This window comes from Lotus japonicus, chromosome 2 (genome assembly GCF_012489685.1).
Source record: "Lotus japonicus ecotype B-129 chromosome 2, LjGifu_v1.2".
Taxonomy (NCBI): domain Eukaryota; kingdom Viridiplantae; phylum Streptophyta; class Magnoliopsida; order Fabales; family Fabaceae; genus Lotus; species Lotus japonicus.
Genome location: NC_080042.1, coordinates 70,812,515 through 70,824,491, shown reverse-complemented (window position 1 = coordinate 70,824,491; position 11,977 = coordinate 70,812,515). Strand labels below are relative to the sequence as shown.

At 36.8% G+C, this 11,977-nt stretch overlaps 1 protein-coding gene and 1 pseudogene across 2 annotated transcripts; both read right to left on the bottom strand.

The window, feature by feature from the left end:
• Positions 1-4,465: 4,465 nt before the first annotated feature.
• LOC130739209 (ADP-ribosylation factor-like) lies at positions 4,466-7,958 on the bottom strand (annotated as a pseudogene). Its single transcript, XR_009019814.1, has 7 exons — positions 7,801-7,958; positions 7,436-7,601; positions 6,572-6,642; positions 5,769-5,888; positions 5,211-5,329; positions 4,951-5,032; positions 4,466-4,684 (listed from the first exon to the last, which is right to left on the bottom strand). The product of XR_009019814.1 is annotated as an ADP-ribosylation factor-like (transcript).
• A 622-nt stretch (positions 7,959-8,580) lies between these two features.
• LOC130739208 (polygalacturonase At1g48100) lies at positions 8,581-11,385 on the bottom strand. The gene is made up of 6 exons (XM_057591454.1): positions 11,052-11,385; positions 10,786-10,917; positions 10,458-10,631; positions 10,073-10,280; positions 9,724-9,914; positions 8,581-9,226 (listed from the first exon to the last, which is right to left on the bottom strand). The coding sequence occupies exons 1-6, from the start codon at positions 11,232-11,234 to the stop codon at positions 8,831-8,833; spliced, it is 1,284 nt and encodes a 427-aa protein (XP_057447437.1). The 5' UTR covers positions 11,235-11,385; the 3' UTR covers positions 8,581-8,830.
• Positions 11,386-11,977: the final 592 nt, after the last annotated feature.

Sequence of the window (11,977 nt, the reverse complement as noted above, 5' to 3'; positions counted from 1 at the left end):
ACCCAAGTGCGAGCATGCTATGAAATTCCTCTACGGTTGTGCATCTGGATCAACCGGTCGACTTTCTTCCGGTCGACTTCCTCCCTCCTTATAGGTCGTGATTGTAGCGACATACCTTCTTGACATCGACATGCCTGTTGTCGACGGAAGTCTTCCTGCAAAACAAAGTGAATATTTTGACGGCAAGAAGTTTGGTGTTATACTTACATGGTGTTTGCACATCCTCCCTCAGGATTTACGGATAGCCTTCAGTTCCATACTTGCTGAGATGAACGATGTCTCTGACAGCACCTTTCGTAGCCTTGGGCGGCTAGACTGCGGCGGTAGGGCAGGGGATGAAGAAACTCTTGTGGAAGCCGGTATGTTTTACCGGGCCCCACGGTGGGCGCCAATGTTCCGATATAAACCCTAAGTTCTAGACAAATGAGCAAAATACTTAGAGTGTTATTTTAGTGTGTCAAAGATGATTTACATAGGAAGGGGAGGTCTTCCTTTTATAACAGGCCGACCTCTGAACCCTAATAAATGTATTCATTACAATTTGACCGGTCATGTCCGTAATTGGGGTGTAATGACTACTGTGTCGGTTGACTTGCGAATAAATCCCGTCCGTCAAGGAAGCCCTTCATTACCTGGTCAGCTGACTTGGTTCCAGACTGTGTTGGTCAGCGGCAGTCATGACCTTTGACCAAGCGTGTGATCAACGGTCGGGTTGCCTCCTTATCAACGGTTGGATGTCTTCGCAATGGAGTGGGCTTTCACATTAATCTTCTAGTATGTAAGCCCATACTTCACCTGTCCAGCCCAAACTCCGGAGGGCAGCCTGACCTTCCGATAGGAACCTGACCATCTAGTTTAGAGTCCATGACGGTACACATATCTAGTCCCAAATTGATCTTAGATAATTTGTTTATCTTACAAATAAATAAGTATGATGTTACATTTTTTCAATTAATCTTGGTGCTTCTTGAATAATTCACATTGCTTCTAGATAACTTTCTTAAATTGGGAAAAATGCTGATGAACTGGGAATTCTGAAAGAGATAAGATGGATTAATTCTGTTGGTGGGCCACGGAATTTTAGTGGAACCATATTCTCAATTTATTACTTGATGGATGAGAAAGTGATAGCCTAAACCATATAAGCTTTGAAATTGCCACATTGGCCTTAGATGTGGAAAAAGCTATATGAACAGATTGACACCGAAAGATGTTCAATACAAGAAAAATGGCGAATAAAATACTAGTGTAGCTCTGTTGCTTATGCGACGTAAGTATAGCTGCCCTGCTTAATCCTCCATGGTGAACTTGCTAAAATAATGGTCCACCCTGGACCACTATATAAATTTCTTAATTTTGTAAAATTGGTGATCATAGTCACCTAAATAACCTCAATTTACTAAATTACTTCTTTCTTCAACCTGACCTCCACCATCACAATCTCGACTCTAACCTCTGTTGTTCTCCAGCCTCCACCGTCACGATGACAACCCATTTTTTCCGCCGAGTCGTTGCACATCATCCTCCTCAACGGTGAGTATCGTGGCATTGTTCTCTTTGCCAAGGAGTCAGCGTGAAGGCATGGCTAGCAGTACCAATCAGAGGAACGCCATGGTGAACACCGATCACGATGTCAAATGATAGCTCTCTATAAGTGTATGGAGTTGCACGAAGTAATAAAAAGATCAATCTTCCGGGATTGTGAATGTTTACGCACTAAAATAGTTGAATTCGCAGTAAAAGGACGTAAAAATAAAAATAAAAAAGAGAAGTTAATTGATTGTTGGTTTGTAACTCAATTGTAATAAAATAAAAGCAAGCAAATAACACGATTGATGTGTAATTAATGTAAAAATGCACTGGGGATCATAATTTCATTAACTCTCTCCTTATGTATCTCCCCAATTAGTTATAAATATGAATACAATTCGTTATGTCAAGGTGTTAAGCGTAGATGTCCACTTACCAATTCATTATCTGAGTATATCTTTCAGTTAATTAGTGATAGCTAGTTCCTTAGTACTTAATCCAAATTAACTTGATATTAAGTTCAATTTTAAGCAAACACAAGCAATTTGCTACCCTTATTCCTAAGGTGAAAAGACCCTTGCCGAATTCCTCTCCAAATTCCCAAATTCTACCAATTTCCTAATTGAATAAAAAATAGCAAGATAATTTAAGCGCAATGGATCAAAGAAAAATAGAGGAGAAATTCATGAACTAAAAAGGAATCCATAAATATAACTAAGAATTGGTTCAACACATAGTTTGACAGAAAACTAGATCAAACCCCAGTACTAAAAGAGTTTAGCCATACATAATCATAGAGAGAGTCCAATAAATAAGTTCAAACCAATCAATCTTGTTTAGAAATCCTTATTCTCGCTTTAAAAAATCCTTATTTACGAGATTAAAAAGACTCGCAACACTCATGCACTATAAACCAGTGCATGAGCATTGCCCTTCAGTGGTGTGGCGCATCAGCGCTCCCTCCCAACGCATATGTGTTGGGTCCTATGTTTCTGGACTTGGCTTTTTTCCCTTGTCTTCTTCAACTTGACTTGTCTTCTTCATTTCTTCAACATCTTGAGCACCTTGAGCATCTTCTAGGCTTCAAGCCTCTTGAGCATCCCTATAACCTTCAGACATTCATTTCAAACACTTCATAGTTGACCAAGATAAATATAAAATAAATATTGAATTAAGACTACAAAATACCAAAGAAAAATAGTGAAAACACAAAATAAGGTGCATATGCATGAAATACCATAAAAAGACTCAAAACACTACATAAAACTCAATAAACACAAGAAAAATACACAGAAAAACTAATGAACCCCGAGTCATCGTCAATCATCCGGTCACTTTCTCCTTAACATGATCTTGCCTTCTACATCATGACGTGAGCATGGACATGCTCACCTTTCCTTCCCATATATGTCGGTTCCCTCCACCATCGTAGAGTCTCCTACCTCAATGGGTATGCTTCATCTTCATCAAAGATCTTGTGACCGCTGGGGTGAAGTTGTCTCTACCAGGTCGCATCCCCCCACCACAATTTCACTTGGAAACCACCCATGGTCACCCGACGTGCGAGCTCTACTAGATATGCATCCCCCACCATGATTTCCCCCAAAGGAAATACGGCATAGTTGTTGTTGTCATTCCCATTTTCATTTCCCCTGTTTTTCGACGCCTTGAAACCCAACATCAAAGAATGGTGGTTCCTGGATCGCAAAGAGGGTGTTGCGGTTGAAGATGGTGATTGCTAGGGTTTTCTATGGATGCTGTGATTTGGTGATGGCTTAGGGGGTTTTGCAGTTTGGGGAAGATATTGTTGAGAAAGGGAGAGGAAGAACGTCATAGTGTCATGGAGGTACTCAATGACTTAATGGTGGTTGGTCGGGTGGTGAATACAGTGACGGTGCCACCGTGACGTAGTAGAGGAGGCAGGCGAAGTGGAAGGTTAGGCCTAACAAAGAGAGATTGTAAAGGTTATAATTTCTATATAATATAATATTTTTTCTTTTTTTAATCTATATCTAATTTAATCTGAGGTCATATGAATCATTGAAATTATTTAATATTAAATCCAATGGTTGACAAGTTTTATGAAAAGAATTACAGGTGAACAAATTTGAGACCACCCATGGACCACCTATGGCCATTAAGGTCGAGGTCCAAGGTAGATGTCACTAAAAAAACGTAGGATATCTTGCTTGATTCTCCTGATGCTCACCAACTTGCCCTTTATTCTATTTTTCATTTTTTGAATGTAGTCTTGAATACTATAATCTTTAAATAAAAAAATTGTTCAAAGTGGAGATTTTCACATGTACGATGTGATATGTCAACTGAGTCATGCAATTTTATAAACTATATGTGGAGCTCAAAGCTTAAAAGGTATAGAACAACTCTAATAGTGACGTTCAAAAAAAAACTCTAATAGTCATTTGCTTTGATGCAATCGAAGTCTTTCATTCAAAATTGCATAAGAAAGTTTACCCAGAAAAGCTAATCAATAATCCTCCAGCGACTTTTGCCAACAAAATGGGTGAGGGGGTGAATGGTTTTTGTTGAACCCACAGTTCCATATTCAGTCATTTAGAGTGCTAGTCAGCAAGCAGTGAGCTGGACAAAGTGGGTGGCTTAGAGTATTGATGGAACGTGTGTATGCATGTGTTTGAGTGTGTAGGTAGCTGCATTTTAGTTTTGAGTGGCTATCATTTTTTTTCTTTTGGTCCAGTGTTTACATGGCCAACGGGGAAAATAGCAGCTAGGACCTATAACTAGAGTTTCACAAGGTAAAATTTGAACAATTACTAGGCAGTATTCACCCAAAATCGAAAAACAAGCGAACTTTTTCGATCCTGCTTCACCCATCGCAAGACAAAAAATCATTGCCAGATATACTCCTAGAACAGAACCGATGGAAATATTCAACGAGACAATGAAACAAACAAAATAAACATGAAAAATAAGTGTCATGCAAACCCAACTATAGCTAAAAGTATTAGCTGATTTAAGTAATCATACAAACCCAAGTTACACTAAAAAAGTGAATATTTCTAACAAACATTCTGCTATTACAACATTCACTAGAAAGGAAAAGCATCCTTCTCCAAGAACCGCCAGACCCGCATGAAAAGGCCAGACCACACCAAAAATTTCAAATGTCTCATGCCTAAGAAAACAGAAAAAGCAGGTTAGTCAATATCCACATTACTAATAAAATATTAATCAAGAAGTTGTTCAGACTAAGACAAACTTTTGAGGGATTATAGAAATATTTTAAACATAAACCATAGTCCATTTAAGCTTAAAGAACAATGTTGTTCCAAATAACCACAGGAGGGAAGGTGGAAATTACCAAATTGACCATAAAAGTCATGCAAATGGTATCATGCTCACAATGAAATTTATAATTAGAGATACAGCATCGTGGCTTACCTTGCTGGCAATGTTGTTGGAAAGCCAGTCCAAACCCTCGTAGAGACCCTCTCCAGATGTTGCACAAGTGCTCTGGATATACCTGAAATAAATCAAGCCATTGCATGAAAAAGGGTTGTTACTTGTTAATCGAGGTAAGTCTCTTGGTCATTAGTTGATGGAGTTGCAGAATAATTCATGAAAGTTCCTTCCCAGTTTGAGCTAAGTCAAGACTGCACAATTGCAAGTTCATTTCAATGCCAAAAGTCACATATTCATACCAGTGGCGTTGGCGGAGTGAATGAAGTCCAAGCTTGTCAGTTATTTCAGCAGCATTCATTGCATTGGGAAGATCTTGTTTGTTGGCAAAAACAAGCAAGACGGCATCTCTAAGTTCATCCTGAAATAAACTTGACATTCAGATTCACATACCAATATTATTAATTACTAATATAACTAACACTTCCATTCAATTCCAACAGCCTTCAATCACGTATCATGGGTAAAAAAATTAGATAACAAATATCAGCACGGTAATGGGGTGAAACCATGCAAATCGTGTTACATGGTGTGATTAAACAACACAAGATCACATGTCTTTAAGAAGCCCAAAAAAATATTGGCAAAACAAAACGATCGCCCAGAAAAATTGTCACCACCACCAAGCATGCATTTAATAGTTAATAGTTAATACGCTTAGCAAAAAGAAAGCCCCAAAAAACAAATAGGATATTTCCAAATGTCTTGCACAACATGTAAAAGTGATCTAGAAAGGGCACGAAATAATAAAATCATATAAGATAACAAAAAAAAAATACATGGCTCTAAAAGACACATACCTCATTCAACATCCTGTGCAACTCATCCCTTGCCTCAACAACACGGTCTCTATCATTGCTATCAACCACAAAAATAAGTCCCTGAGTGTTCTGGAAGTAGTGCCTCCACAGTGGACGGATCTGCAGATAGAAACTAACATTATTCAAAAATCATTCAAACCCTTGTATAAGAAAAGACGAAAAGATGCCCAAATGGAATGCAATCATACACAACTTCAAACACTGGGAAAAGATCCCACAACCATGCATGGTAGCTGGTGCATAGAAATAACTGGAAAGATACATATTCAACATCAACCAAAATAAGAATGATCCACAACTGATTTAAAAACAAAATAAAGTTGTGTGGATACATACATCTTCTTAATCAAATCATATGCATAAAACTATAGCAAAATCAATTATATTATAGATGAGCCCATCCCCAACCCCCACCCTCTTTCCTTTTTGCTTCCTCTTTTATTCTTCAGTTTGTCACTTAATAATAGTGCAGACCCACACCCACACTTCCTATTTCCATCACCAAAAAGAAAAAAGAGAGAAGCATAAGCAATGCCAATGCACTTTCCTAGATCAAAAATTGGTAACTAACAAATATACAAGCCACCCTCAAATTGATAGATAAATCCCCAACTTAATAGATCAATCAAACCAGGTGCAGAGATATAGAGCTTGGAATTTGAATAGAGTGAGGACATGATTTACAGTTTAAGATTGTGAATCATAGCCATACATGACTTCTACAACCTCTCTGTTATCATAAGAACAAACAAGCATAAACAAATATGGAAGAAAAGCTGTACCTTGTCCTGACCCCCAACATCCCACACAGTGAAGCTGATGTTCTTGTACTCCACAGTCTCAACATTAAACCCTGCAGAGAAATAACAATTTCCATTATTTTAGGAAAATACAACATCAGATGCCATAAGAACATCCAGAAACACATCCTCCGAGCCATTTTAGTAAGCAACCAAGACATCAAACCCAGTTCAAAACACCTTAATCTCCATAGTTATCAATAAAACTGTTGCAAAGGTACCCGAAATGCAAAACAAAAACAAAAATCAAAGAAATCAAAACAATAGTGTTGGTATTTGTGTGTACAGAGGAAGGATCAATTAAAATGGTGAAATTTATATATTCCACCCAATAACTTTTTTTCTTGGTCCTTGACGGATGCCGGCACCCGTTCGGGATATTGTTGCATGTCCCTCCCTCCCGGCTTGTTCGGATAAATTTTTAAAACATAGGATGCAATTTCTAATGATCCAATCATTGAATCTATATACAACTACTTAAAAGTGGTCTGAACAAGCTGCACCTATATGCTACTCCACTTACTTCCACCTCCACTAAGTACTGATGTGACTTCATAGGAAGAAAAGACCCATCGTGTCAGATTTTACCCCCAAAAAAAACATATTTTTGTTCATCTAAACTCAACAAATTCATATTTTTCATATAATTGAATCATGAAAAGCACAAATATCACATAAATCTAAACAAAAAAAACAATTTTGAAGTATGTGATCTACATAATTATAACAACAGATAATAGAAAACTGAAAAACATGTAGTAAAGTGAAATCACTGGAACAATTTAAAATAATAATAAAAAGGGGAAAAATTAACGATGAGCATAACCAAGAGGGAAGTGAACTAACCAATGGTGGGGATAGTGGTGACGATTTCACCGAGCTTGAGCTTGTACAAGATGGTAGTCTTACCAGCAGCATCGAGACCCACCATCAAAATCCTCATTTCCTTCTTCGCAAACAACCTGCTGAACAGCTTCGTGAACGTCAACCCCATCTTCACTCCCACCAATCGCTGATCCACACAACAATCAAACAAACAATCAAATCAATCGCAAAATCGCAGATCGCTGACCTAGAATTTCGATCCGATCGGGAAAAAATTAATAAAAATTGGGGAAAATTGGGAAAAAATTGCACGATCGTTGTGTTGTTGAGATGAATTGAAATTGAGAAAATCGAAAGGGAATGGAATCGGAGATGAATGAATTTACCTCTTCTCGATTTCAAAGGTTTTGGAGAGAAGAGCGAATCTCGAATTGATTTTTTGTTTATTCTCAGAGAAAGATGAAAGAGGACACAGTTTCTCTTCACACGGTGATTTTATTGAAAAATGCTTGGGATACGGCGTCGTATCAGGTGTCTTGTAAAACGGCATCGTTTTGGTTGGACTTTGTGATTGGTGATAGAAAGTCTTCAAGTCATCTAACAAGTTAATTGGATTATTCTTGTCGCTGATTATTTTTTCCACACTATTTTTAATAGGAGTGTAAGCGGGTGTGGTCCGATCTGTGAATCCGATCAAACTTATCCGAACCAAACACATTATGGTGGGATGAATTTGATCATTAGTTCGGTTCCGATTTTTTATTGCATTTGATATGTGTGGTTGGTTCAAGTAGTGCGTGCATGCTTAATTCTCTTTTAGTAAAGTATTGGATTCAAAGTCTTATGGATGGAAACAAATTTGTTAAAAGAACTAGTTCACCATAATGTAGATGTTCCTTACTCGAATAGGCTTGCTCGCGTAGAGCATACTTGTAAGCACCAAAATACAACAATAATATATACACCCCTTATTTTTTAAACACTTCATTTCCATCTATTTTTGTTTATATATCTCTCATCTTATCATCTATCACATCTCATACTTTTTCTCATACTTTTTTTTGTCTTTCTATCTCTCTCCTCATTCCACCTCTTTCACCTAAAAAAAAAGAGGTGTGTAAGTAACATTATTCACAAAATATGTCGATACATGTTGAATAAAAGACTTTTGAGAAAAGTGAAAATTTTATTCTTTCTAGTTTTCTTTTTACAATGATGACAATCAAATTTGAATCACACCACTCAATCACATAGCACAACAATACCATACAACATTATATGGACTTGAACTAATTTAGATACTAATACAACTTTCTACGTATAATCTATATCTAATACAAATTTATAAATATTGTGATGATTACAATGTATGGAGTAGCTATATATCCCTAATAATGCTAGCAATAGGTTCAGCATTCAGCAAGAATCTATTTTAGAAATGATTCCAGTGCTTCGTGGGTTGCCTCTCTCCAAACAATTATCAACAGGTGGCACTGTTTTAGTCTTTATCTCCCCATATGCTGCCCAACAAAAAGGAACATTGGAGTTCTTAGATTCTTGACTTGCTTTTAGCTCTATGGTGTCCATGGTTATACCACTACAAGGTAAACTATCACTGCATGCAAAATAAACAGGCTCCCAAGTGTATGTTCCTTTTACATTCACATAGTGTATGCCTGAAACTGCCACCGCTGATGTTTGATTCCGGCACTTGCTTTTGTCACAATAGTATTGGTCAATCATTATTGGAGTTTTAACATCAGTAACTTGAATGTTGGAGAACAAAACATTTTGGACTGAGCCAGAGCCTCCCTGTATAATACAAAAGCAACTTCTAGTTAACTTTTTTTTATTTTAATTTACCTGGAGATATTCCAAGAGCTTATTTGAATTTATTTTAACAAGTAAGCACTTGCTTGGACTTATTTTGATAAATGGCTCTAAATAGCTTATAATAAGCGCTTACATCTAACTATTAACTACTTTGTAACTAATTTTATAGTTAAGTTTTTCAATCAATTTATGCATATGAATAAGTGTTTATGTGTAAGGATGGGTTATCATAAACGCTTAATTAAACTGTTTAAACAAAAAGTATTGTTACGTTAATTTAATGATGGATTAGGATATTTCATTCTTTTGTCTCTGTTAGGTGTTCCCTTCTCTGCCTCACTAATAAAATTGGGTCATGTTATCACTTAGATATGACAGTTATAACCTTTTCCATAAGTGATTTTTAATAGACGACATGACACAATTTCATTGCTGGGACATACACGATTTACAGGATTTCGATCAGTTAACTATACCTGCCATGTTTTGATTCTCACACCGGTTAAGGTATTCTGGATAGTAATATCCCGGACTGTGACATTTCTAACACAGGCTTTGGTGTTCTCCCTTCCAAGACTTCCAATGCCAATTCCATGACCTGGTCCACAATTGATGTTGTGTACCAATACATTGGAGCACCCAGTTTGTATGGAAATACAGTCATCCCCTGCATAATATGTAGCAAGAAAACATTCAGTACTCTCATGAAGAAGTTACTATATGTTTAAGAGTTCACACTTTTGTGGTTAGCTTTTTTGTTTTTTCTCTTTCATTTTACTCTATTCCATCCCTTTTCATCATTTTACTATTGAGAATTACACTTACCACAAGCAAGTGTGCTGCTATAGATGACCACTTCCTGTGAGTTTTGTAGGTGGATTCCATCTGTGTTGGGGCTATCACCAGGTGATGAAGTCTTGATATCAAACACCTGAACGTTTGTGCATGAATCAAACTTGAGATGGGTCTGCTGACTGTTTTGAATCGTTATACCTGTTACTGTTACACCATTACTTCCATAGAACCTGAGTGCCTGCAGCATGAAATGAAACATAATAAAATCTTGTTATAAAATGTATGGTCTATGTTGTAAAATTAATTTGCAAAGAAACCATTTTAATTTATGAATGAAGTTTTTCATGGTCCATAGTAGACAAATTTAAGAATTTTTTTATAATTTCTGGGGAAAGTTCAATGTAAAGATTCTCACAGTTGGTTTGGTTCCTGGCAGTTTTCCATTGCCACTCCACCAGACAGAGCCTTGACCATCAATGACTCCTTTACCTTTGATTGCAATCTTACTAAGCTTTGTGAATTCAAGCCATTGCAAGGTACCTGATCCCCAAGCTGAAGGGCTTGTAGGTGCAATGATTTTGCCATCCAACTGCAATGTGTATTTTTATAAAGATCATGTGTTAAAATTTGTTTGAACATTTTATTGTCCTTGGACTAAATAAGCTTAGTGCTTGTAATGTTTGCAGGGTCAAATATAGCATAGAAATTTTGAGTGAATAGAGTCAATAGACTAACTCATTTACCTGAAAAACAATGTTTGGCACACAATTTGGGCCTGAGAAAGAAATTATTTTCACCAGGAAGACATAACCAGATGGAACAACCATTGTTGATCCCTCTGTTTTGCAAGCAGCTGCCCATGCACCTTGAAATGCCTGTTTTTCAATGTAAGAATAGTTAATTTGGAGGATTTAATACATTGATTAAAAATGTGTGACATGATAAATTAATGTACACATGCACATAGATACATATATGTATACTTAAGAGGAGTGAATCTGAAATTCACCTTTGTGTCATCTGCATGTCCATCACCTTTAGCACCATAGTCTAACACATTAAAATTAGTAGCAGAGGCTGCTTTGAGTTTCCTCCAGTGGTAATTACCTCTAGTGGCGGCTATGCAGCTTTCAAAGGTACTGGAAGACCACAAAGAAAACACAATGGCAATGATCAGTTTAATACCCTTCATATTTTAAGAGAGGGTTTGGATTTGAAGTAGTAAAGAGGTTTTGTGTAGTTAAACAGAGCATGAAATTGAAGCTCTATTTATAGAAGAAAAAATTTTATAGTACTTGGAAACACTGTGCAACCATGAGCCGTACAGTATCAAATTTCATGACAGTTTACAGGGAAAGGGTTATGCATTTGATCCATCTATGTTATTCTATATTGATTATATAATTCCATTCTTTTTATTTAAATTGATTCACCTGTTGACAATGACATGAGATTTACTAATTATTTTCCTAGCTTGTTTTATTTCCCTGTGATTGGGGGGTTGCGATGCTAATTAGATGACAAGAATTCGCATTTCACCAATAATCTTCCATTGACCTGATCAAAATGAACTTGTTGGAAACAGAGAAAGGTGTAATGAAAACTCAAACACTTTCATATGAACATTATTTAAATACAATGCAAAATTAGATTGAAAAATGATAAAACTTCTACCTATTATTGATCCGAAAAATAAATCAGAGTAAAGCAACCCATAAATTTGTAACATACCACTAAAACTTAACTTAAGAAGGGGCCTCCACCGCTACTCCACCTCCCGGAATACTCAAGAAGGGTATAGACCCCAAACTCCAACGGAGCAAGGGTGGGATAATAATCTAATCATTTAGATAAACGGTCAAAAGATCCCCTTACAATGATGTCAAAGTTCCCCTTTATAGGGATAGTACACTGGATTCTTAAATCCTACGTTAA